Raw genomic sequence first — 27,167 nt, 5'->3', positions numbered from 1 at the left:
TCATGTCCAGTATACGAGTAAAGACTCAATTTCTACATCAAATTTATTGTCAATCATATATTATGCCATTTATACGTAAATATACAAACATATAAATACACATATTAAAAAAACCGTTATTTGTAATAATACCCAATAATTTCAACTGGGTGAAATATATTTATTTATTTAGTCTAGTAACTAAGCATACAATTGCACATTTAGCTCAGTATAATAAAGTTTAAAGTACCAGTTATGTTAATGATTAATATAAATATATTTAAATTTAATTAAATATATGTATATGTGTGCTACCAGTGTGGCAGCTGTACCGTTACGCATTAAGTGGGGCCAACATTGCATTTTAGATCCTGCACGCTCACTCACATATATGAGTACATACATACATATATATGTACATAAATGTATGTAGATATCCTTGGTAGATCTCTTTGGTAGATATAATGTCCATAATTAAAATAACGCAAAATAAAATTATTAGAATTATTAGCAAAAATTGCTTGGGGCAGAGTGCACCATCAAGTACAATAAATCGAAGAAGAAAATGATATGGAGCACTCTGTTAATAAACAAATTTACTCGTTAAGCGAGGAAGCTGTTGAGCAGCCATAGCACCTCATGTGGTCTCACAGAAATATAAATATATATTCGCCTAAAAGTATGCAATATACTTCAATTACCGTGACACAAAGCATAACTTTAGGCTCATTTTAATCATTAATTTAAGACAATTTTCTATTCTCCACACATTTACTGACATCTCTTGTAAATTACATTAATCCATCCGAATGTAGTTAAGAGGTTTATGAAAACTTTAGTTTCACTTTAAAATTACTACCACTAGTAAACAAAGTCATAGATGAACTATTCGCTCATTGCTCCGACAGGTTTTTGTTACGCTTAGGTTTCGGCACTGGATTCCAATCGAGATTAGAAGTTGTTGGCGATTGTTCCCTATAGTCATATTGCACCTCTTTCTTTACTGTACATTTCTTAAATATTTCATTATTGTTTAGTTTTTGTGGATCTTGTGCAAGACCGCTACCATCGCCGTTCACATTATCATTCAATGGTGTTGCAGCTGCCGTCGATGTTGTAGGTAAATCATCGTTTTGCCCACCAGACGCTGTGCTATTACCATTAAATTCTGTGTGTTGTATCTCTCTGGCGAGATTTCTTTCAACCGCCGATGGACCGCTAAATTTGCGCTGTGGCAAAGGCGTACCATTAACGCTGTTTGGTCCGATGGATAAACTCGAACCATTGTGTGCTGTATCTTTGTGCGCGGATGCGTTTAACAAACGTTGACTTCTGTTGATCGATTCAATGATATCTTTGACGGATTTACGTTTTTCGGGTGGCACATTCTTTTCGAGCGGTGCCAGCGATGATTTCTTCCATTCCATATATGAAGTGGTCGGTTTGGGTCGATATAATGATTCGAGCACTTCCTCTCGCAGCTCTGTGGTCGATTGTGTTTGATGCGCGGTTGCCGTCTCATTCGTAACTGCACTATTCTTAACGTCGTTAGGTAAACCCACTTCTCGTTCTAGTAAATCTTCGTGTGATTCTGTAATGGTTAGCGCTGTTGCGGAAGTGGTGGGTAGGGCTTCTGGTTCCACTGTACTTTCTGTATTTTGTGTCACGATATTTAACGACTTCTCTGTGCCGGCTTCTTTGGGCATGGTTTTTTGTGTATGTTTTGTAAGTGTGCTTTGACGTAGTGGCGGCACAGGACTTATGGGTGGCTCCCGATGTTCTCTCAGTATTTCCTTATGCTCAATGGTTGTTGTGCTTGTAATACCTCGGGCTGGTTTGTGAATTTCAGCAACGTGTGGTTTAGTGGCCACAGCGGGTTTCACAGCTGATGGTGATGTTGTAGCTCTAGGTGTGGTGGTGTCTTCGGTAATCCTTAGCTCATCCGTTTCTGGAAATTTCAACGGCTCCGTAGTATGTAATGTGATTTTAGCTTTCTTGGTGGAGTCACGTCGTGTCGCAGGCGGTGTAGTAAGAGTAAATGATGTTTTTGCTGTGATCGGCTGTTTTGGTTCGGGCGAACGAGTTTGACTGCTTCGAAAACTTGTCAACTGATTGGCTTCGTTGGACCGTTTAGCTGCTGTTGGAGTTTGTGGAGTACCCGTGTGAACATGTATACATTCCACATGACCCACTTCCTGCTCCTTGTTAGATTGCGGTTGATTTGCAGGTAATTGCACTTTTAAGCTGTCGGCTTCTAAACTTTCTTTCGTTTCGACTGTAACACTTTCATCCGCAATCTCAGTAGTTTCTGGCGCACCGTGGCTAGAACTTGGCGGCGCATCATCACGTATAGGTTTAGCAACACCATTTTCTTTTATTACGACAGTACTACTAGTTTGTTCGTGTTCCGTCTGTTGATTTGTTGTTGCGGTTGGCGTTTCCGCTGTGTCTTCATTTGTTGTTTTAACGAAATTTTCTATAGCAGCTGTAAGATTGGCAATATCCATGCATTCTTCTATGCGCAGTTCAGGTAGCGGTTGCGGCGGTTGTGACATATCGAGACTAGAATCCGCAGACGAGTAAGTTTTGTTGACCTATTCAAAAACAAAAACGTTTTATTTAAGAAAATTTAGTATAAAAAAGTTAGGCATGTTGGAATAATATGATAGGAACTTTACTAGAGGATACTTATATCGAAAGAGTAACATTTCTGTCGATCTTAGAGCACTTTTTTTACATCGAAGATTGACCCAAATATTCCTTTCCTACATATAGAGTTCACATTAACATTAAACATGTACAGGTTGATTTACAGAAGGTCAAATAAATAGAAAAATCGCTGATGCTGAAAATGTTCTATGGATAATTCTGAACAACTATGCCTCAGAGGCTATGGGTTCAAAACCGGTTCGCTTTGGCTTTCAGAGCGTTAATATAAAAGTTTTACTCACGATCGATTGGAATTGAAAAAATGAGGGCTTATATACAGACACACGGACATGGGTAAAGGGACTTACATAGCTTGTGATGATGATTATTTCAATATATGTGACCGGGTCTACGGAAAGGGGGCTTCTTCTTCTTCTTAATTGGCGCAGACACCGCTTACGCGATTATAGCCGAGTTAACAACAGCGCGCCAGTCGTTTCTTCTTTTCGCTACGTGGCGCCAATTGGATATTCCAAGCGTAGCCAGGTCCTTCTCCACCTGGTCCTTCCAACGGAGTGGAGATCTTCCTCTTCCTCTGCTTCCCCCGACGGGTACTGCGTTGAATACACTCTGAGGTGGAATGTTTTCATCCATTCGGACGACATGACCTAGCCAGCGTAGCCGCTGTCTTTTAATTCGCTGAACTATGTCGATGTCGTCGTATATCTCGTACAGCTCATCGTGTCATCGAATGCGATATTCGCCGTGGCCAACGCGCAAGGGACCATAAATCTTTCGCAGAACTTTTCTCTCGAAAACGCGCAACGTCGACTCATCAGTTGTTCACATCGTCCAAGCCTCTGCACCATATAGCAGGACGGGAATTATGAGTGACTTATAGAGTTTGGTTTTTGTTTGTCGAGAGAGGACTTTGCTTCTCAATTGCCTACTCAGTCCGAAGTAGCACCTGTTGGCAAGAGTTATCCTGCGTTGGATTTCCAGGCTTGGTGGAGTTTACGATGGTTCCAAGATAGACGAAATTATCTACAACTTCAAAGTTATGACTGTCAACAGTGACGTGAGAGCCAAGTCGCGAGTGCGGCGACTGTTTGTTTGATGACAGGAGATATTTCGTCTTGCCCTCGTTCACTGCCAGACCCATTTCTTTTGCTTCCTTGTCCAGTCTGGAGAAAGCAGAACTAACGGCGCGGGTGTTGAGGCCGATGATATCAATATCATCGGCATACGCCAGCAGCTGTACACTCTGTACTCGAACTATTTTCTCCAGAAGGAGGTTGAAGAAATCGCACGATAGGGAATCACCTTGTCAGAAACCTCGTTTGGTATCGAACGGCTCGGAGAGGTCCTTCCCGATTCTGACGGAGCTTTTCGTGTTACTCAACGTCAGTTTACACAGCCGTATTAGTTTTGCGGGGATACCAAATTCAGACATCGCGGCATAAAGGCAGCTTCTTTTCGTGCTGTCGAAAGCAGCTTTGAAATCGACGAAGAGGTGGTGTGTGTCGATTCTTCTTTCACGGGTCTTTTCCAGGAAAGGGGGCTTAGGTGTCAAAAAAAAGGAGAACAAATAATGAGATAACGAGAAACTGACGATTATTTTTAACAGCTTTTCCCAGAAAACTAGTTTTCGCACGTTAGCTCCCTTTTCGTAGACCAGGTCACATATAGTATACTTTGTATTATTTCGTACGCTGCCTTCTGGGTCTTACAAACTTCGTAGCAAACTTAATATACCCTGTTCATGTGGATCTTGACCCTGCAGTCTTCATACGCTATTTCGCTCATCTTTTTGCGCTATTTCGCTCCTAAGAGAAACTACTGGACACTTGGTTAACAGACATACTGGTTAAGATTTCCAAATATATTTATATATTTGTATACAAAAAGTATCGAGGAAACACATTAATATGTATTCCATTAAAAATGTTCACCAAACTTTTTCTGAACCGAATATAGACCCATCTTGAAGGTACGCTGAGGAAGCAACAAGCAGTTTTCGCACAAATAGATCGTGTTCCGATCATATTGTCACAGTCAGTAAATCAACGAGTGGATAGCGAATATCCACACCTATTTTGTAAACTTCAGCAACACTTTTGATAGTGTATGATAGATGATATTGCCCTCCTAAAAGTAAAAAGATCATACTTGCAGAGGTCTAGGAATTTAGCTTTAGCAGAAATGTCACCGAATCTGAAAGATTCACTGCTACGACAAAGAGATATCCGCGCAAAACAGATTTTTGATGCTCTTTTTTAGAACCCACAAGGGTTGAGAAATTGCGTACGTCCGAAACTTCACGGTGATGTATGGTAGAAGGCGACTTGAAATACTCTTTATTAAGTGAAATAGTCTATCGCAACTCGCCAGAAATCGAAAAGACTTTAATGATTATTTTGGCTCTACGCTTCAATCGGAGTTAAATAAAATACTATATATAATATACATATGTGGATCAGTTATGAATATGTGATTTTTTAAAAATGAACGGAATTTATGAAATACTATATTTCTTACCCCAATGGTTGGTGGCGCAGGTGCACGACGTTTTTTACGGTGTATTCGTTGTTTAATGGGTGTTGAAGTGATCATCTCTCTGTCACCGGCCAGTGAAACATCTTCATTATTTTCCTCGTCATCATCGTCAGTTTCGAATGGATTTGTGCTTGCCATACTAATTTGCGATGATCTAATTGAGTGTTTGGCGAAAAAGAAAAAAAAGTAAATAACCAAAAAGAAAAAAAAAATACACAATTAACACTTTCACACAAATGCAATTTATGTAAATTTATGTAGGTAAACATTGTAATATTAACGTAAATAAACAGGTTTAGACAAATTCGCAGGTGAGGTGAGACACAATCGTTGAGTAATCCTTAACCATGAGAACAAATCAATACAGACGCACACATATACACACATTTTATACTTTTATACATTTATATAATCGCGTTTATATCGCTCTAAACCCCAATTTTTGGTAATTTATACAGATGTGGAGTATGTATTGAAGATGTGTGTACAGATATAAAGACATAACCATGACGAGACATACATATGTACGTATGTTTGTATGGTATATAACAATCAAACCCACAGTTAATCACAGGTTTATAAGAATGTTGTTGTTGTTATTCCCTTGGAAAAGCATTTCTTATGGCGCCAAAAGTAAACGAAAACGAAACGGAACGTAATGTTGCGTGAACTCACCCATGTGATAGACCAATGCCTGCACCGATATCAGAATTACGGAGTGGCTGTGGCGTCACAGACCCACCGTACACATACCTTCTTGGTTGTGGCACCGGTGTTGTGCGTGAATAGCTATTGTTGTGATTGTTGGATTTTGTGCCCATCACCTGTATGGTGCTGCGATACTGATTATTTCGATTGAAATCCAAATGTGAGTCGCCGTTATCCTGTAAGAAGGAGCAAATGATAACATGTAAGATAAATAAAGAAGTGCTATAATTATTACTTTCATTCTCAATATAAATTTGGATATAATATATAAGTATTAGTTTATTATACCCTGAACAGGGTATATTAAGTTTGTCACGATGTTTGTAACACCCAGAAAGAAGCGTCGGAGACCCTATAAAGTATATATATAAATGATCAGTATGTTGCCCTGAGTCGATTTAACCATGTCTGTCTGTCTGTCTGTCAGTCCGTCCGTCCGTCTGTATATATACGAACTAGTCCCTCAGTTTTTAAGATATCCTTTTGAAATTTTGCAAACGTCATTTGCTCTTCAAGAAGCTGCTCATTTGTCGGAACGGCCGATATTGGACCACTATAACATATAGCTGCCATATAAACTGAACGATCGGAATCAAGTTCTTGAATGGAAAACTTTCGCATTTGACAATGTATCTTCATCAAATTTGGTATAGATTATTTTCTAAGGCAATAATGTTATCTGCGAAAAAATTGTTTAGATCGGTTAACTATAGCATATAGCTACCATACAAACTGAACGATCGGAATCAAGTTCTTGTATGGAAAACTTTCACAGTTGACAATATATCTTCACCAAATTTGGTATAGATTATTTTCTAAGGCAGCAATGTTATCTGCGAAAAAATTGTTTAGATCGGATGACTATAGCATATAGTTTCCATACAAACTGAACACATAATTACTAAAAGAAATGCACCTGTAAAGGGTATATTAGCTTCGGTGCAGCCGAAGTTAACGTTTTTTCTTGTTTTATACTAAGTACAGTTATCAAGTCTTGATTTCATTATCATAATCTTGATCTTTCAGTATCAGTATGTTGAAGCTGGAATCATATATTGACATATTTTATATATTTTTGGTCCTACCACATTTTACTTTTACTTTTGCTTTGCGAAATAAACTCACGATATATTGTAAATATGTTATAGAAAATCATCAAGTTGGATTTTGTGTGTCTTAAAAAACGAACTTTAGATTTAACTTTCAAATGCACCTAGATTAATGCAAATCGGAAGAAAGCTCATTTTTAACAAAGAGCAAATATAACAAGAAAAAACTTTAACTTGGGTCTTATTGAAGCTTTAATACACTTCAAAAAAACAAAAAATTCATTACAAGAACTTTGATCGGCCAGTTTATATGACAGTTTTATGCTAAAGGGACTCGATCTGAACAGTTTCTTCGGAAATTGCTCGTTACCCTGAACAAAAGCCTATGCCGACTTTTTGAAAATATCTTGTCAAATGAAAAAGCTACCCATAAAATCATTTTATTCATTATATTATTTATGTCAGCAAAACACTTTAGTAGTCACATCACTTTTTTTCTTTCTTTAGAAGAAAAGGACGCGTGAAAAATTTCAGATCGATATCTCCCAAAATGAGGGGCTAGTACGGGCGCAACTTCTTGGGGGCGGCAAAATGGTATTTAAAAAAGGAGGCCGTCGCCCCGGGCGCAACTTCATGGGGGCGGCAAATTCCTGCAAATTGTGTCAAAAGTGTACAAGATATAGGGCAAAAATGAGTTTTTTCTATGGCTTTTAATAAGATGTCTTGTAAATTTACTATCAATTTCCTCAAAAACCGTATTGTGAGAATTTTAGAACTTCAGAATTTGCTTGGCGTTCATAAATTTTATATATTTAATATCGGAGGTATTTTGTAAAAATTCACTTTTGTTCGAACCACCTCATGAAACTTGTAGGTAGGTAAATAAAGGGGGGCGGCAGAACATCCTTGGCCCCGGGCGCCCGAAGTTGTAGCTACGCCACTGATTAATGCAAAAAGTTCGTAAAATTGTTGCTATCGATAAAAATTGTATTACAGAACGCTGACTGAAGAATTAAATAGGAGTAAAAATACCAATTTTAACTGAAGATTTGTGTAATAAGAAAGGTCTGTGCTCATTTTGCTCTAATGACTTAAATGAAGACCAATAAAGTGATGTTGAGTTTTTGATGAAAAACGGATTTCTCTCAACAAGCAACCTCCGTATTCACCTTATCTATCACCATGTGACCATTTTCTATTTCAAAAACTGAAAACCAACATGAAAGGAGTATTTTATGATGATATCCCAGCCATTCAATTAGCTTTAACCGAGGTGCTGAGTGACAAAATATATGCACGCGCTGGTTGATCGTTCCAAAATTTGTACTTAGTCTAATGGAACTTAAATATGTATTTTGAATAAATAATAACTTTCAAACATAATACAATGTGCATTTCTATATCCAAAAAAAAATCGGTTAGTTTAGTAAAATAGAGCTACCAGAAGATGTTGATTAACAGTTATAGCTTGAACAGTCCTCTAATAGACTTTTAATCTTGAACGCGTCCATTTATATATTTTTGATAACATAATACTTTCAATTATTGGTTAATAGTCGCAGCTGTGCAATCAAATTTATAACATGAATTAGCTTCTAAAAAAATATCTTATTTCATTCGAAAAGGTCTCTAATGTATATTTTAACCCTAGTACTACATACATATATAATGTGTGTCAATAACAAATTATTTAGCTCTATAATGCAAAATGATTTTGTATTTGAAAGTATGATTCTCATTACTTTTACCTTTGCAGAAGCCACATTTTGCAGTGAACTCCTGTATGCCGCATTACGTTGAAAGCTCTCATTGACGCCTGCTGGTGTGGAGTAACGAGTGCGATAATCGGGTAGGCTAAGATCATTTCCATTCAACGTATTATATGGCTGCAGATCTCGACGTAGTGGTGGTGGGCTTTCTGATGTTTTGTTTATGCCCAATGTTGAGGACTTCTTTTTAAGGCGAAATGACTTGAACGTCCTGTAAAGTAAAATAAACGCAATTAAATAGCAACTTTTGAATGATCATAGTGAAAGTTATGAGATTTCGTAGTTTAAGAGATTTGAAGCAACCAAAATCTTTTGAAGTGCTCTTTGGATAAATTGACTCAAAGACAACTCTTTGGACTAATGACACTCCCTATAACTATCGCGACAACATGGTGCGAAGTGGTTTGGACACCAAATTTTTCTCGCAATAATTCGGTTGTTGCACGTGCTGTGTTAGACATAGCCCTGTCTTGTTGGAACCATATGTTATCAAGATCAACTTCTTCCAATCGCGGCCGTAAAAAGTTGCTTATCGTAGATCTGTACCGCTCTCTATTGGCGGTAACGGTGCCATCATTTGCTTCACTTCGAAGGAAGTACGCACCGATGATTCCTCCAGACAAAAAACCACATCAAACTGTCAATTTAGGTGAATGTAATAGTTGTTTATGAATAATTTGTGTATTTTCTTTGCACCACAAACGAATGTTTTGTTTATTTACCGCAGAGAAAAGTAAGCCTCATCGGAGGATATGATTAAAAAAATAAATCGTTATCGTTTTCAAATTGTTTCAAGGTAAAATCAACAAATTCACGATGTTGACGGTGGTCTAATGGATTTAGTTTTTGAATGAGAACTATTTTATACGGATGCCAGCCCAAATCTTTTCGCAAAATCCGCCAGATTGTGGTATGAGGCAGTGCCAATTCTTGAGAACTTCTCGGAATATTAAAATGTCCGAAACGACACTTGGTAATCATATCATCCCAATTGGAAAACACAGTAGCTTGTATATTAAAAAAAGGTAAACTACTTGGACTTAGACCCCGTAATTTTGTTCGAACATAGACTTTCATCGCATGCTTAAGATACCAAAGTATAAAAGTATATACAATTTACTTACCATACATCTTTCAGACCACCTAAAGAAAAACTATTGCGGCGACCGCTTCCGTTGTTGGATTTATTTATTTTCCAGAAACGCAAACGTTTGTGTTGTTCATCCTCGTAGAATGGATTGAGGTGTTCGGGGTAGTTATAGATGGATACTTGGCTTGTGGAGCGACCGTTTCGCATAACGAAAGCATCACCATTTAAGCTTGTCATAACGGCGGCAATCAGATGCCTTCGTTAATATCTAAAGTATATTAAAAAATATTATAAGTATGTTTGTGTACATTCATATTTTTTTGTTCTTAATTAGACAGCCCGTGAAAGTAGCATAAAAGTACAGAGTCGGCGACGACAACGCAACGAATAATTTGCGCTTAAGGAATATTTATGAACCATAATTAGGCTCAATTGATGCTTACAGTTAAGTGCTTAGCTAATCTTCAGCTCTTATTTGGATAGCTTGCCTTCATCTAATAGAGATTGCAAATAGAGGAACTCACAAGTTTTAAGCAGACTCTGAATTAAAGGGCACACCTAGTGTGACGGACTAAAAAAGTCGTTTTTTGGCAATAAAAAAAAACTACCGTAATAATTATTCTAAAATTTTAAGGGTATATTTATAGTACATATTTTAAGAATGCGTACAATTTTTAGTAGTTTTTCATTGGTAGAGTTTTTTACGTGGCGGGTCCCAAACCCAGCGCACAACCCTATGTAGGAGATGTTTCATGCAACAAAATTTTATTAAAAAAATAAAAGCCTTGAAACACATTGTTCACATCGATTAACTGAGTGCTCGTCACAAACAGGTTGGTGACAATTGCCACAGGCTCCTCTGTGTCTTTCGCCGTCTTCTTATTAGCAAAGCATTGCTCACTTTAGCTCGTCTTCGAACGGATGTTCTTAAGCTACCCAGAGGATACTTGGTCAAAGACCGGAAGTCGTGAGCTGCTTGAGCCATGTGTAAAAGAATCGTTTCTGGTCACTTCCAAGTAAATGACGATCAGAGAACTTTCCTCACTTGCGTGAACTTCTACACATGACACCATCCATTAAGAATACAATTTTTGGAGAAACAGTGATTCCGGCCTTCAACGTGGATGAAACCTAAAGATTCTCTACTAAAAGATATTAATCCAGAAGCCTCAAAAACTCACTATTTGGTGTGACCAACGAGCAGATAGTCTTGTTGGTCCATAATTCTTCAAAACTGAATCTGGATATATTATTATAGGCAATAGATACAATACAATATAGACAAAAGCATTAAGTGCGGGACCAGCGCCGCGTAGCATAAGGTATGATTTCTATTTCCGGAATAGCCTTGTACAGTTACCATGTATATTGCAAAATACAGGAGGAGAGGATTCTTAAATACCTTGTCTTTGTGGCCCCGCCCACAAAACGCCATTAACCGAAAACCTATAAAGCGCCATAACTAAGCACTAAATTAAGATTTAAAGCTGTAATTTGGTACAGAGGGTCGCAGCAAGAAGGGAATCCCGTGGGCAAAAAGTTTTGAAAAAGTGGTAGCCCCGCCTGTAATAAGTTTAATGCACATATCTCCTAAGCCACTAAAGCCACAAAAACCAAGTTTACACAGCTCACATATTATAGGAACTCCTACCGACAGTGTAAAAATGGATGAAATCGGATGATAACCCCGCTCACTCCCCATATAACGGTACTGTTGCGCGATACAGCAATAACTAAATACGCCAGAGACGTGAAAATTTATCTCCGAGATAGTATGAGAAGACTCTATGGGAACCAGGGTAAAAATTGGAAAATTGGCCACCGCCCACTTTTTGGCGAAGTCACATATCTCAGGACCCGACCGACTGATTTCGACTTAATTTAGTACCCGACATTCCCCTCATAATCCTACATCATAGTGTGAAAATGGGCGAAATCGGGATACAACCACGCCTAGTTCCCATATCACATAGTTTTAAATTCTGTTTGATTCTTTCGTTTTCCAGTGTACAAATCAAGAAGTAATTAATATAACGGGATACAAATTTGCACTTATAATTCCTTTAAGTAAACCATCTTATGACCAAGTATTACCCAAATCCAAACAAAACTATTCAAGCCCCTAGATACCGCATATGTGGACCTCAATCAATGTATGGGATATTCAATAGAAATTAAGAGAAAATATTTTCGTGATAATAATATCTCTGTGTATTAAAAATGGGTTGAATCGGGTCAATACTTCTCTGAGCCCCCATATACCTAATATAAACATTTTTGAATTTCCAGGTGACTTTATACTGGACGTATCGCCCAATATTTGAGTTATCTCAATGAAAATGACAAAGCGCATTTAACTCATAACAGTGTGTCTTTTGTGTCTAAAATAAATAAAATTTGACGAAAACTTTACCTAGCCCCATATTACTAATATCAGGATTTTCAAACATCCGGTTGACTGTACCCCATATTTCTCACATTTGTTTATACTACCCCAACTCCCATATACTACATGTACTAATTTTCGTTTTTCAAACAAATCTTATGACGAATATGTACAGGGCCGGCACTCGAAGACCGTTTGCGCAGATGTCGCATTGGAATCAGATGTTTATAAATTTGCTGAATGACAGTTCGGAGTATTGTTCACAAGTGTACAAAAGCGTTTTGCCAAAAGTGAACGCAAAACAAGTAAGGAAGGGCTAAGTTCGGGTGTCACCGAACATTTTATACTCTCGCATAATAAAGTGATAATCGAGATTTCATTATCCGTCATTTACATATTTTTTTATTTTGCTGTAAAATTAATTAGATTAGTAGTTCCTGAGATATGGTTTTTGGTCCATAAGTGGGCGACGCCACGCCCATATTCAATTTAAAAAAAAAGCCTGGGTGCAGCTTCCTTCTGCCATTTCTTCCATAAAATTTAGTGTTTCTGACGTTTTTTGTTAGTCGGTTAGCGCACTTTTAGTGATTTTCAACATAACCTTGGTATGGGAGCTTTTGAACTGTATATGGAAATGCCTGAAGGAAACGACTCTATAGAGTTTGGTTGACATAGCTATAGTAGTTTCCGAGATACATATGTACAAAAAACTTAGTAGGGGCGGGACCACGCCCACTTATTACTAATTACGTCCAAATATGCCCCTCCCTAATGCGATCATTTGTGCCAAATTTCACTTTAATATCTTTATTTATGGCTTAGTTATGCCACTTTATAGGTTTTCGGTTTTCGCCATTTTGTGGGCGTGGCAGTGAGCCGATTTTGCCCATCTTCGAACTTAACCTTCTTATGGAGCCAAGAAATACGTGTATCAAGTTTCATCATGATATCTCAATTTTTACTCAAGTTACAGCTTGCACGGACGGACGGACAGACGGACGGACAGATGGACAGACAGACATCCGGATTTCAACTCTACTCGTCACCCTGATCACTTTGGTATATATAACCCTATATCTGACTCTTTTAGTTTTAGGACTTACAAACAACCGTTATGTGAACAAAACTATAATACTCTCCTTAGCAACTTTGTTGCGAGAGTATAAAAAAAGTGATCAGCGATGGAATTCAAACTGTCAAGTGTGATTGCTTTATATTTAGCTGGAAAATCACAGCCAGCAATTGTTCGTGAGCTCAAACACCTTAATGTGAATAAAGTTTTTGTTTATCGCACCATCACTCGTTACAATGATACTGGTAGCATCGCAAAACGCCATGGAGGTGGTCATCAAAAGACTGCAACGTCACGTGAGATGGTTCGGAAAGTGAAGAAGCGACTTGAGCGAAATCCACGACGAACTGCCAATCAAATGGCTAAAGAACTGAAAATATCCGACCGCAGCATCCGACGCATATTGAAAAATTAGCTCAAGGTCAAGCCTTACAAGTTCCAAAAGGCCCATGATCTTACACCGAAGCAGCAACAAGTAAGACTTGAGAAGCAGTTGCTTCGCTTGGCCGAAAACGGTCAAATTCCGAACAGGTCTGGTTCCTGTAGCTCAGTGTATAGGTTATATATGGTGAAAGTATAAGTATATAAAATTGCTTGAATTCCGGTCCTCTGGTTGACGTTTTACACCTTAACGTATTTCTCCGGCTTCGATTCCTGCAAGTTGCAAGAGTATAAAACATTCGGCTGCACCCGAACTTAGCCCTTTTTCACTTATAACGAATAGCTTCGCGTAAACGACGCATAACACTATATGTATATGTAAACATTGGTTATAGTATTATTGTCGACGTGTGAGTAACATTTGTTACCAACTGACGCATAGTCACATGCAGCTGCGCCTTCCGAAATTAGATTACATCATAAAAAATATCCAGAATTTTATAAATATTTACTTATTTTATAAATACTCATGTATTCTTCCGATTATACAACAATAACTTTTTTTTTTAACTTTTCGTTAGGCCAAAATGCCTTATCGCTAGCACTTATGTTGTCGAAGAGGCTTTGCGTTTGCCTTTCATTAATTTTGTTCAACTTTATCTAACTCATTTTGTTAATTAAATATAATTCTTACTTGCTGCTCATTTACAGTTGCAAATATCGGACTTATGCAATTTTGTTCAATGCAATAAAGCAAAAACGAAAGCAAAGTAAACAAAAAAATTGTTTAAAGAATTCGCATAGGTGCGATAAGATTGTGCAAAACGACATAAATATATACATATTTATATACTTAACAGCAAAATATATATATGTGTATATTATACGCCTTAATGTTATCGCTACATTTTTACAGAGGTACACATTATCTAGGCTCTTTGCTTTATCAGCTTCGCAGTAACCACCTAACCTAAATTTTGAATAGCAACTGATAAATCATTACGTTTTTTTATGCTCATGCTCGATCTCATGCCGGTCTCATACCGCCAAAAGTAAGAACTTCGACAAGTAAATCAAAAATGAGTACCCAAAAATTTTGATCCACACCTTTTTTAATAATGAACCATTATACAAAACGAAATAGCAATGTTATGTATGGACTGATACTTTATGCTATATATTTTCTTCAGGTAAATAAATACTTATGTACACTGGGACTACACAAAAGGAAGGTTCTGTGTATGCAAATTTTGACATTAGGGCGTTTCCATTGGTTTGACGAAACGATAAAAAATATATTGTTTTAAATTAATTTGAAATAGTCCATAATAATCCAAAGGTTGAAAGAGGATTGCTAATGCTGAAGAGGCGAACCAACTTACCATAGAAAAATTGTCAAACTTGCATAGTAATTGTTAATCAAAACATTTTCATTATTTTGCTCATGACTTTTAGCAGGTTTTTTCCTGTGAAACCCACTCGATTATCCAAAATTTAGTTATTTATTTGCAAGAATTAAATCAACTAGGAAGGTTTTTGTTTATTGGCTTTCAAGTTCATTATTGTCTATCGAGGGGCAAGTGGTCAGAGCAATGATTGAACCCAGACTTTTTAGATGTCTATTGCAATTCAGGCGTTGAGAAATTGATTGGATGACGAAAACTACATTTCACTTCATTCTTTATATTAGGCACATAACGTTTAGACCAAAGTCTAGACCAATTTCATTTATATTCAGCGGTAAACCACATAATTTTTAAGACAACTTGTTCATTTATGAAAGTATCACACCATTTATCAGTTGGATGGCCGGCAGTTTTTATGTAGGCTATATTGCGGACAGAGAAAGGGATGTGCTGATTAAATTAATTTTGACATTACTGAGGTAAGAAAATTAAAGGCACGATTGGTTCCAAATCACTAAATTTTCTCAAAAATCCGCGTGGCGTTAACGTCCGTTAAACAAAGCTTTCCGACTACCAGGTTGTCCTGAAACGTATTATTACTGGCGATGAGTCTTGGATCTATGCTTGCGCCCTGGAAACAGACGATCTATCGGCCGAATATCGTGGCAAAGGTGAGCCGAGGCAGCAAAACATCATGTCAAAATTGGTCAAAAATAAAGGTTATGTTGACAGTTATCTTCGATTATCGCGGTGTAGTGCATTTCATCAACAAGCAATGCTATTTGAGTATTATGCGTCGATTGCGCGAAGCTATTCGTAAAAAGAGGACGGAATTACGGGCCGACAACTCTTGGTTTTCGTACCACGATAATGCAACGTTGCATACTGCATTGAATCTTCGTGAGTTTTTCGCCAAATTTTCAACCAATATCGTACCGCAACCACCGTATTCGCCTGATTTATCATCGTATGATTTCTCGCTATTCAGCAAACTCAAACGACCGCTCCCCGAGGAAACCATTTTGAGTCAATTGAAGACATTAAACGTTAATGGCTACGCGAATTAAAGGCTATTCCGGAAATGAACTTTAACAACTGTTTCGAGGATTGCAAAACGTTGGCACAAGTGGACTGGGGTCAAGTGGGATTAAAATGTTTAGGAATAAATTAAGAATTATAAAATTGTGAACAAAGTCTCACTGTTTTTTGCTCATAGTAGTTAGAATTTTTAGCATATAAGAGTGGGAATAATTCGTGCACTAAATTCACATATTTTTCGGCATTAAACCATGGTACTATATATTCAATAATATACTTTAAGTTAATTTTGCTAAGACATCTTATATATTGACTTTATGGCGGTTAGGGATAGTATTGACCCGATTTTATTTATTTTTGTTAATACAACGAACTACTAACAAAATAAAATCTGAGTTTCATTAGGGTACCTCGTATACCATCAGCAATATACTATGTATGTACATAAATGGAGTAAAGTCAACCGGATGTTTGAAAATTCTGATAATATGATATATGAGGGCTAAGGGAATTATTGACCCAATTCAACTCATTTTTAAAACACAGACATACTATTATCAGAATGAACTCTCTCCGAAATGAAATAAAATATCTCACGTATTAACCGTTATTTCCGATTAAACTGTTCCGTAACTGGGGGCTTGGACAAATACTTTCCGATTTTGACAATTTTTAGACTTTTTATGGTATAACATACTCAAAGGCAATATTTGTGCAAAGTTTTGACAAAAGATATATTAATTGCTGCTTGATTTGTATACTGGAAAGTGTAAGAATAATATTTATTATTATTTAAAATTGTGCTATATGGGTAGTAGACGTAGTTGTAGTCCGATTTCGCCCATTTACACACTGTACCATACAATGTTATGTACCATATTTGGTTTAAATTGATTTGACAGCTCCGGATATGCATATGTCTTTTGAATGTGCTCTCCCCAAAATTTGGACGGTGCTACGCCAATCGTTCAATTTTAACATCGGCTCATACTAAACGCCTTTGTACCTTCTTGGATGTAAAATTTGATATCCCTGACGTATTTAGGTATGGATTTATCGCAATTTTAAAACAGTTGTATGGGAATTGGGCGGGTTTTCATCCGAGTTCACATATTTTTCCACTATCTTTAGAAAATTTGCTTCTTGGTTAAGGCTACTTGTAAGTTTCAGTTTAATTGCGATTTGTGTGCATAGCAGTGGTCCGATTACGCCCACTCCTTTCGTACCAAGGAACATGTGTACCAAGTTACATCAATATATCTTAATTTTCAATCAAATTATAGCTTACACGTACGGCAGTGTTCCCAACTTAGGGGTTTTCCCCCCAGATTTAGGGGGTAAATAAGTGAGATGGGATTTTTTTAGGGGTTTAAAATTTTTTTCTTTTATAAGATAAATATACAAATGACTGTGGTGTAAACCAATGTAGCCAACAGATACATTAATATTTATTTCTCGACCTACCGACTCATAACGACATCTAGTTTGTAATTCTACAACCACTCTGTGGTGACTGGCGCCACTGGCGGTTATTTTATAGCCTGTGCATATGGCGGCGTATGTTGGTATGTTTGACATTAGCTTATGTCAGATAGGATACCGCCAAAAAATAGGTTAAGAATATTCTTACGACAGTTGTTATTTCAATTTTGGTTTGTATTGTGTGTCGAAAATAAATTTGTTAAAGATGCCGAAGGACAATAAAAATAAAAAAACGTACAGTCAGAAGTACACGAAGATTTGGGAAACAGATCCAGACCTAAAAAGTAAATAGATTTCATTGCATGTTTGTAATTTATAAATGATCAAGACAAATAATTCAATTCAATATTTATGATTTTTTATTAGAGTACCATAGGCGTCATCTAACTACTGCTGTACGGCAGTACTCGTTCTTCAATAAAATTAAAAAAGGTTTTTTTTATATAGTTAGGTATACAGGTAGTTGTTGGAGTGGGAGTGCTGGTCAGCGGTGTTGGTGATATTTGACATGTTATGACTTTTTCAAAATTTATTTCGGGTTTAGACATTATGCATACTTGAACAATGGTTCCGTTCAGACTAACTCAACGTTGCTCAATGGCGGAATAGCTTTATGATATCATGCGGAGGCTTCCTTTTAAAGCGTTATTGATTTTTTTACAAACCGAATTAAAACATGTGACGCAATTAAACTTACTTTTTCAAAGTAACCATGCTGAACCTGTCAAATTGTTTGAGGATTTGTTTTTGTTATACAAAAATTTGCTTAAACGACTTGTTGTTCTTTCACAATTGGAAAAATTGGTAGACTCTGAACTGGTAGAATATAATATCCAGGAACATCTGATGCATTCATCTTCAATGTATTTTGGTTTTGATTTTCATACCATATCTCAAGAACTTGAGGAAAAGGATCTGTTGGATGTCAGAGAACGATGCAAGACCTTTTTATGTTCTCTGGCCAAGCAGTTTCAGAAAAGGCTTCCGGATAATTTATCATTGTTGAAAACTGTTGCTGAATTGCACCCAAGTGTTGCTACATCTCAAGTCAAACCCGATATAAAACCAATATTAAATTACATTCAGCGAACTCATATATTTCACCAATTAAGCAATAGAATATGGACAAATACCTCTTCTTCAGCTGAAAATATCTCAAAATTCGGATTAGCATTTTCCACTGTTCCAATTTCAAACGCTAGTGCGGAATAGACTATCCATTAAAATGTTGCAAAGCATCTTGATGGTCCGATTTACATTAAATCGAAATGATGGATCGTGTACAACATTTAATCCATCCAATAAAATGTTAAAATTGTTTAATGTCAATATGTACGATTTCAAAAAATGTGAATCTTCAGATGAAAAAGAAATATTTCATATATTAAATAATTTACAATAAAAAGACTTTTGAAACATATTATTTCTACATCATTATGTATTTACTACATAGATTTACAGTGGACGCTCTATAAAGTTACGTTTTTAAAAGTTTCCTTCCCCTCAAATTAGTTCCCCACTCTATTTCATACACTCAAAGAAATTGAGAGGAAATTCACATTATCATTGGCTATTGGTTACAATTCTCTAAACCAAACCTCTAAAAGTCCGTTTTTAAAAGTTACGCTACTCCCGAAAGCGTAACTTTATAGAGCGTCTACTGTAAATATTTTTTAGGGGGACAACTCAATAATTAAGGCGATTTTAGGGGTTTTTGACACAAATTTAGGGATAAATATTTTTGAGAGTTGGTAATACTGACGTACGGACGCACAGGCAAATAGTCGCTCGGATCTAAACTCCTGAGTACTTATAATGCATATATGGACTATAAGCCTCTACCTACATATATTGAATAGTGAACAAAACTATGAACCTCTGTAGCAACATTTTGCAAGAGTAAAAAATTAAAATCATTTTGAAAACTTAAATATTCCTCATTTATTTTTGATCGGATGTTAAAGAAAATTATTTAACCATAATTAAATGGTTTACCCTAATGCCAGCGCGCATATAATGTACAAATACTTCAAGATCGTTCTCAACGACGTATGAGTAATTTTTTTTTATGGACAATTTTACGACTTTTTTGGAGATCGCTTGCCATTTTCATCCCCGGTTGCTCTCTATTTTCCATATATTTTGTAGAATTTCGCGGATACAAACTACAAATTTCCATTGAATTTTCGCATTTCAAAAAATGTTCGAGAGCACAATAAACACATGTATGAAAGTATATGCTCACATTAAATACAAACGGACATGTGCAAGTACATTTATAAGAAAACATCAACAAAGCTGTGTTAAAGCAAAGAGATAGGAATGCTAGCAAACACGAATAAGAAGAAATCGAATCGGATTTATATGAACCTATACGTCTATTTATAGCAAAATTACGCGTGCTACGAATGTATTATTGAATACTATGTATGTAGATTTCATTTTGTTTTTGTTGATTATGTTCGTTTGCTGAATTTTGTATTGAAGCCGAAACAATCCTCATTGAAAGATCGGCCAATCAATAGATTTTGAATTTGTTTTAGTTCAACTACTTGTGCCGATTTGCATAGAAGCTGTTCTAAGTATATAAGTATGTATGCATGTACATACATATATGTATATGATACTTGCAAGCACAATATTCACATAAATATATACATATATTTTGTAAATCGCTTGCTTGCGTTTAATGACCATCAGTTCTTAATAAAATACATACCTACAAGTAATCATGGTATAATAAATACTCAAAAACTATATGTATATACGAGTACGTATTCTATTTTGTATGTAAATGTGAGTACAAAACATGTATGGAAGTAAATTAAGTAACCCAGAATCTTGTACATATGTATGTGTATGTATCATCATGGCCTGAATAATTGATTGGTTCCAATGCTACAAATATTGCAAGGAAGATTCTTAGGTTTTGAGTGAGTTAGAAAATTTCGTTACGAAAGAAATTAATGGAAAAATCCTCTATTACTCTAAAATGTTTTGGCTATTTTCTGCTTCAATTGTTATTTTTGAACAAGACGAAAAATAGCTCTTAAAAAATTTCTTCAATATATGTAGTACTTCTTTTATTTCTCAATAGTGGGCCACTCTTTCTGATATACGAAAATACGAGATAAAATCAATAAATAAGTGTAGGTATTGGTCGAAACTACCGACCTCGTACTACAAAAGGAAATAGTTGCCACACAAACTGAACTATCAAAATCATGTTCTTATTTAGAAAACTGTTTTATTTGATAATATATCGTCACAAAATTTGGCATGAACTATTGTTAAAGGCAACGATATAATGTAAAAAAAATTGTTCAGATCGAGTTTCTATAGTATAAAGCAGCAATATAAGTTCTTGTACGGAAATTAATTTGTGAAGGATATTAGAGCTTCGATGCAACCGAAGTTAACGTTTTCTCTTCTTCCTTAATAATAAAGATCACTCACTGGTTGACAAAAGCAAGTATCTGAGATTATTTTTAGCATGAAAACTCTTCTCATAAAAATCATCAGCCGATCATAAATCGAAAATCATTAAGAGCTCGTCTAAGAGTGACAATTTTTACCAAAAATATAATAGCTTTCCTGAAGAAAACAAAATTCAGTTACGTGGATACAGTTGCGTACTTAAGGGTCAGGTTTTCATAGAAATCTATTGATAAATACTAATTGATAAGAGTAATGAGAGTTTCTGTAATATGCTTTTGGGGAGTTTTGAGAGCTGTGGGATTGTCAGCATTTCTCCGAAAGGATCAAACAATAACAAAGTTTTGGACTTATTAGCGGAATTGATGTCAACTTACAGAAGAAAAGTATTGATATATTATTTTGAAAACTTTTGAATTTGAGAGAGCTGTGGAGAGCAAATTTCGTATGAATTAACACCAACCTTCGACTATGCGAAATTAACGCAAAGTGAAATTGAACAAAATTGCGCACAAAGCGTTGCTTTCTTTAGTAAATATGCCATATAATACATCTAGCTTCACAATTACAATAACATAAAATATGAAAAATAATTTATACTTTTTAAAGTATAAAGGTATGAAGAACATAAAGTACCATATTTTATCTATTGTTACTGCTAAAAGTAGTAATTTCTAAACATTGAATATGAATACATCAGCTACAAATTACTAGTCATACAAATCCGCATTATTTTTAATTTTTTTAATTATCATGCTTATTTGCAATTCCACTTATTATTCCCTTTCACTATGAAATGTCTTCTGTCGAATCTTAATGATTGCAATTACACACTAATAAATATCTCCAGAGAAAAGTATAAAATATTTCTCTGTGATTCACTATATTTGTAGCCAATATTTGCACAAATGCAAATTCAAAATAGTGGTAAAATAAAAAAAATAATTATTTTAGAGTTAACATTTTCTCGCGTTTTCGTGCTTTGTGTTCTACGATTTTAGTCATCTTTTGAAAGGAAAAGCTTATTTCTAATAAAATTTCAATATAGTTTGGCTCTTTTGTCTTATTTATATTTAATTGATTTAATACATACATATATTATTTCAGATACAGGGTCCGACACTCGAAGTGTAACCAACTTCTGACCGTTCGCGCACTGGAATCAGCTGTTTATAAATTTGTGTGTACAAAAGCGTTTTGCCAAAAGTGAACTTAAAAATAAGTGATCAGCGATGGAATTCAAACGTAATAGTGTGATTGCTTTATATTTAGCTGAAAAATCACAGCCAGCAATTGTTCGTGAGCTCAAACACCTTAATATGAATAAAGTTTTTGTTTATCGCACCTTCACTCGTTACAATGATACTGGTAGCATCGCAAAACGAAATGGAGGTGGTCATCATAACCACTGCAACGTCACGTGAGATGGTTCGGAAAGTGGAGAAGCGATTTGAGTGAAATCCACGACGAACTGCCAATCAAATGGCTAAAGAACTGAAAATATCCGACCGCAGCATCCGACGCATATTGAAAAATGAGCTCAAGCTCAAGTCTTACAAGTTCCAAAAGGCCCATGATCTCACACCGAAGCAGCAACAAGTAAGACTTGAGAGAGCGAAGCAGTTGCTTCGCTTGGCCGAAAGCGGACAAATACTGAACATTGTGTTTTCTGACAAAAAAATTTTTCCAATTGAGCAATTCGTAAACTCTCCAAACGTTAGGGTTTACTTGACCTACCGTTCATACGAGAATCTAAGTCATCGGTTGGCCACCAGGAGGCCGCCACAAATAATGGTTTGGGCCACTGTGACCGCAGATGGGCGCTCTCCAATTGTTTTCATCGAGCCTGTCGTCAAAGTAAATGCGACATATTATCGAAAAAGTGTTCTGGAGTCTGCTTTGAAGCCGTGGGCAAACAAACATTTCGGTCGCAAACCATAGACGTTTCAACAAGACTCAATACCGTCTCACAAAACGCGAGTGAACCAAGAATGGCTGAAAAACGACGTTCCGAACTTCATTACGACCACACAAGGGCTCTCGAATTCACCAGATGCAAATCCAATGGATTATTCTCTCTGGGCCATTTTGGAGAGCTAGGTCCGTAGTAAAAAATACGCCAGTTTCGAGATGCTGAAGAAAGCCATTGTCCGTGAGTGGGCCAAAATACCGGCAAGTCACATTCGGGCAGCTTGCGATTCGTTTTTTGACCGTCTCAAGGCCGAGGTCGAGTAAAAGTGTATTGGTCCTGAATTTATGATAATTTTCACACATTTCGTACTTTAAAATAAATAAAAATAATTTTCCAAACCGAATTTATGGCTGTTTTAACACACACTTCGAGTGCCGGACCCTATAGATATATAGTATATTTCCTTTTTTAACCATTTCCACTACAGCTTTTATTTAAAAAAAATAATTGTATTACTTTTAATTTACAAATCTATTTTCAAAAATCTTAAACAAAAATTATTGAAAAAATAAAAAAAAATATATAAAAAAAATATGTTTAATTTTTGGATAAAAATTTTTTTTCAATCCAATGTACAACAAGCATAATACGTATACAATTTCTTAAAAGCTGATAAACCTCATGCATCAATATTACAAGTCATTTCAAGAACTCTTCGCTCCTGGACCATCCTAATATAGTTAACAGTAAATCCAATATATTTATAAATATTGCAGATTTGTTTAGTAAATATACATATAATACGTGAGAAGATGTGTCTTCTGCGTATATAATCCATTTAAAATCTTAACCTAGCGCACTCTGCTAATATGTAAATCAGTGGTGATGAGCATTTTCTACTTCTTATATACTTTTTAATAAAAATTATATTTAATTTTTTATTATTTTTTAAAAAATTAGATCTATTATTTTAATTTTTATTATTTTCTTTTCAATTTATTATTATTATTTTTTTTATTGTTTTGGCGTTTTTAACTTTTTTATAATTTTTCTTAATGTTTTTACTATTTTTTTAATTTTCTTAATTTTTTTATTTTGTCACTGTTTGTATGTCGGTGTATTGCTGCATATATTTTTTCATGCAGGTAAAACGACTTGTCATCGTTTATTTATTTAGTTTTTTTATAACTTTTATTTTTTTTTATATATGTATGTATGTACATACATACATATTTTCGCATATATGTAGTTATGCTGTTATATTTTTATTACTTTTGCTACCACACTTAAACACTTTTCTAGTTGAAGTTTTTCTTGCTATTACGACATCAAGATCATCGTTCATAATCACTTTTGTTATTATTGCTCAGCAACGTTACCGTCATAATTATTGTCTCACCACCGTTAACACTATCAACACTGCGGCTGAGCAACAAAGTTCACTTGTGAATGTACTATATAGAGTGCATGGATATGTACTCGCACATTAACACACATATTTACTTATGAATATTTAGTCACACATATGTTTGTGTGTATATATGATAGAGCATATAGTAGATATCCAGCTACTTGACATTTCTACAGGCCATATTTCATAGCTTATATTCGTACCACTTAATATTGTCATATTTTGCGAATTATTGTTATACATATGTATGTATGTATGTATGTTGGTAGCTACATACACACACATGCAGGCAGATATGAAATTATATTATATAGACAAGTGTATTTATATCTATGTATGTAGATATGGACACAGGTCTAGCAGCTACTTTACGTCTGAGATATGAGATATGGCGATTGCTGATTACAGCAAACCCTCACGTGAAGAATATACGAAAATTATATGCGAGCAATTCGCAAGTTCGCTCGTTTACATTAAATTCAGCACAAATGCTAGTCGAATTTCGCACAATACATTTTCTTCTACTTCTTTTTTTACAAGACGTCAACCAACTCGAAATCACAATAACACTCATTGAAAATGACAAATAATTAGTTTTTTGCCAATCAACACCTCACATTATTCATATAAGTATATTATTTGATATCATCACACTTCGATTGCTTATACCCGTAACTCCATACTTGTACACAGCCACTTAAGCAGACGCGTACATATGCATGTATGTATGTATGTATGCTTTTACCTCAGTGAAAATTTTTGCAATATCTTTGGGTCGACGCGTGTGGTTTCTGCGAAATCTAGCTTTTCTCCTTCGCTGTTTCCGAATTCGCAGGTTGGAATTCAATAAATACCGTAAAATGTAAAGCCCCGAGCAGCTCGAAAACACGTTCGATTCGCACAACCGTTTAAAATTTTAAAGCAAACTTCAAACCATCGTCCGCCGTCACCGACGTTCACTTCTACGACTACTAAATATAATATTATAAAAGGTAGATACGGTGCGATGGCTGTTTACTTGAAAAAGCTGTGGAATAAAGCGTTTGCGGTTGTCGTCGCGCGGCGCGAATACATGCGGTACGTGTACCGGGTATGAGTTCGTATAGTCTTCTGAGTAGCTGTTGTGCTCTTCAACGATTCGTATGTGCGCACCTACAATACAATTCACATTAATTGAAAGTAGCAAAGTTGTAGCTATAGCTGGCGAGCTGCTCAATAATACAATACATTATTCCGCTCTCCTTGTGGTTGACATCAGCAAGTTAGCCAACCAGCCAGACCGCCAGCTAAGTAGCAGCCGAAGCCAGCTGTAGCGCTAGCGAGGAGCTACACAGTCAACAACGTCAAGATTGCGATCAAACGAAGAAGCGGCCGAGATAGCACACACACTTGTGTCTGTGGGTAATGACGTGAAAGCAAGCATAGTGGTTACGTGTCGATCAAAGTTAGCGCAAAGTTGGCGCAAAAATTAGTTGCTTGAGCGGAACAATATTTTCTTAAATATGCCTAATGGGTTTTAACTTCAAATTTCATTCCATAATTATCTTACCAATCATCTGAAGTTTTTCATCGGCTGTTATTTTATTCAGTTTTTATCAAACTTTTATATCATTTGATTGTTTTTCATACAATGAACTTTTCAACTGTAAGTCAAACGGTTACAGCAAGAAGGAGACTGTGAACAGGTCTAAGAAGTGAAATTGTTAGAAACTGGAATCAACTACAGTAGATATCGTCAAAAGGATACCCGTTAAAATAAGAAAATCTCACTACAGAAGCAAAAACGTTAATCCAGCAATTATGCCGACTTTAAGAGGCTTGTTTAAAAAGTAAGCTTCTAATTCAATTGTGTGAAATTCTGTGGAACATTCAAACCTCTTAAAACATCAAAATCAAATAAACAAGTTTGGAAACTAAGCTCTTATCAATGTTGTTGTTGTTATTGAAAATAAAACATATTTAGCTTGATCCAATAATTTGAACTAACTTTTAAGGAAAACATACTGTACTATTTTCCCTCTTTATGATTCCAATATACTCGCTTTCATGTTACAGCTAAAATTTCCGTAAATCCTTCTCAGTAATTTCTAAACTTTGTTAAAATCGAGACGACTAGCTTGGTAACGCCCTCTCTTAGAATATGTAATATAAAAGTAAATGAAGGAAATTTATCAGTTGATCAAATTTAACTAGCAACAGAAATGACATTTTCAGGTATTTTAATATAAATCTTTAATATCGCCTTGAAAGTAAGCTTCAGAGCTAAGCATGTCAAGGCTTAATTCAATTTTCCATATACATAATTACAAGTTTCGATCGATTCCAAAAAAATATTTGTGACACCTAGGAGTAATCCCTAGAGTACCTTGAAATCATGTACATATATTAGTATCGGACTCCGTATAAGGAAAGACACTTTTCTAAAGGAAAGAACCCTATATTATCTGCGTTACCACAACATCACACTGTTATCCATTTCTAACCTCTCACTTTTTCCCAGTAATTTGGTACTTTCCGGTTCTATTATATACCAAATGTTATAAACGGAAGTGCAATTTCCACACACTGTGCACTCTCGACAATGAGCCAGATAGCAATGATCACAATTTGTTTGTAGCGCAGCCACTACAGTCGTCAGCAGAAAAAAGAACATATACAAGCACAAACAAAATAAATTTTCCTGCGCGATATTGTGCTTTTTTGCGCCTCGTATTATTGTAATAATATTTTCCTTATATTTGTTCATTTAGCGGGTGAGAAAATATACACACGTACTTACACACAATCGAACCAATGAAGAATTATAAAATGCTCTACCTTAAATTGAGCACTAAATTGGGAGCT

At 35.8% G+C, this 27,167-nt stretch overlaps 1 protein-coding gene across 3 annotated transcripts; it reads right to left on the bottom strand.

Moving 5' to 3' along the window:
• Positions 1–119: 119 nt before the first annotated feature.
• Positions 120–27,167, bottom strand: LOC120767997 (probable serine/threonine-protein kinase nek3). 3 transcript variants are annotated; one of them, XM_040094417.1, is made up of 6 exons: positions 27,103–27,167; positions 9,835–10,068; positions 8,690–8,921; positions 5,860–6,068; positions 5,167–5,338; positions 120–2,573 (listed from the first exon to the last, which is right to left on the bottom strand). In XM_040094417.1, exons 2-6 carry the CDS (start codon positions 10,035–10,037, stop codon positions 873–875), a joined length of 2,517 nt encoding a protein of 838 aa, XP_039950351.1. In that variant the 5' UTR covers positions 10,038–10,068; positions 27,103–27,167; the 3' UTR covers positions 120–872. The 3 variants fall into 3 exon arrangements, with proteins under 3 accessions (XP_039950351.1, XP_039950350.1, XP_039950352.1); XM_040094416.1 differs by lacking the exon at positions 27,103–27,167 and adding an exon at positions 25,069–25,451; XM_040094418.1 differs by lacking the exon at positions 27,103–27,167 and adding an exon at positions 25,069–25,450 and having other exon boundaries at positions 5,938–6,068.

The sequence above is a fragment of the Bactrocera tryoni genome, chromosome 2, assembly GCF_016617805.1.
Source record: "Bactrocera tryoni isolate S06 chromosome 2, CSIRO_BtryS06_freeze2, whole genome shotgun sequence".
Lineage (NCBI taxonomy): Eukaryota > Metazoa > Arthropoda > Insecta > Diptera > Tephritidae > Bactrocera > Bactrocera tryoni.
Note: the sequence above shows the minus strand (reverse complement) of the source record. Positions and strands in the feature narration are given on the sequence as shown.

What these genes read in the sequence shown, in the direction of transcription:
- LOC120767997 (XM_040094417.1), bottom strand. Translation starts at nt 10,037, where the DNA reads ATGACAAGCTTAAATGGTGATGCTTTCGTTATGCGAAACGGTCGCTCC. An exon ending in GGCATTGGTCTATCACATGG is followed by an intron (nt 5,339 to 5,859) that starts GTGAGTTCACGC and finishes ACACTCAATTAG; the next exon opens with ATCATCGCAAATTAGTATGG. An exon ending in CTGCGCCACCAACCATTGGG is followed by an intron (nt 2,574 to 5,166) that starts GTAAGAAATATA and finishes GTTTTTGAATAG; the next exon opens with GTCAACAAAACTTACTCGTC.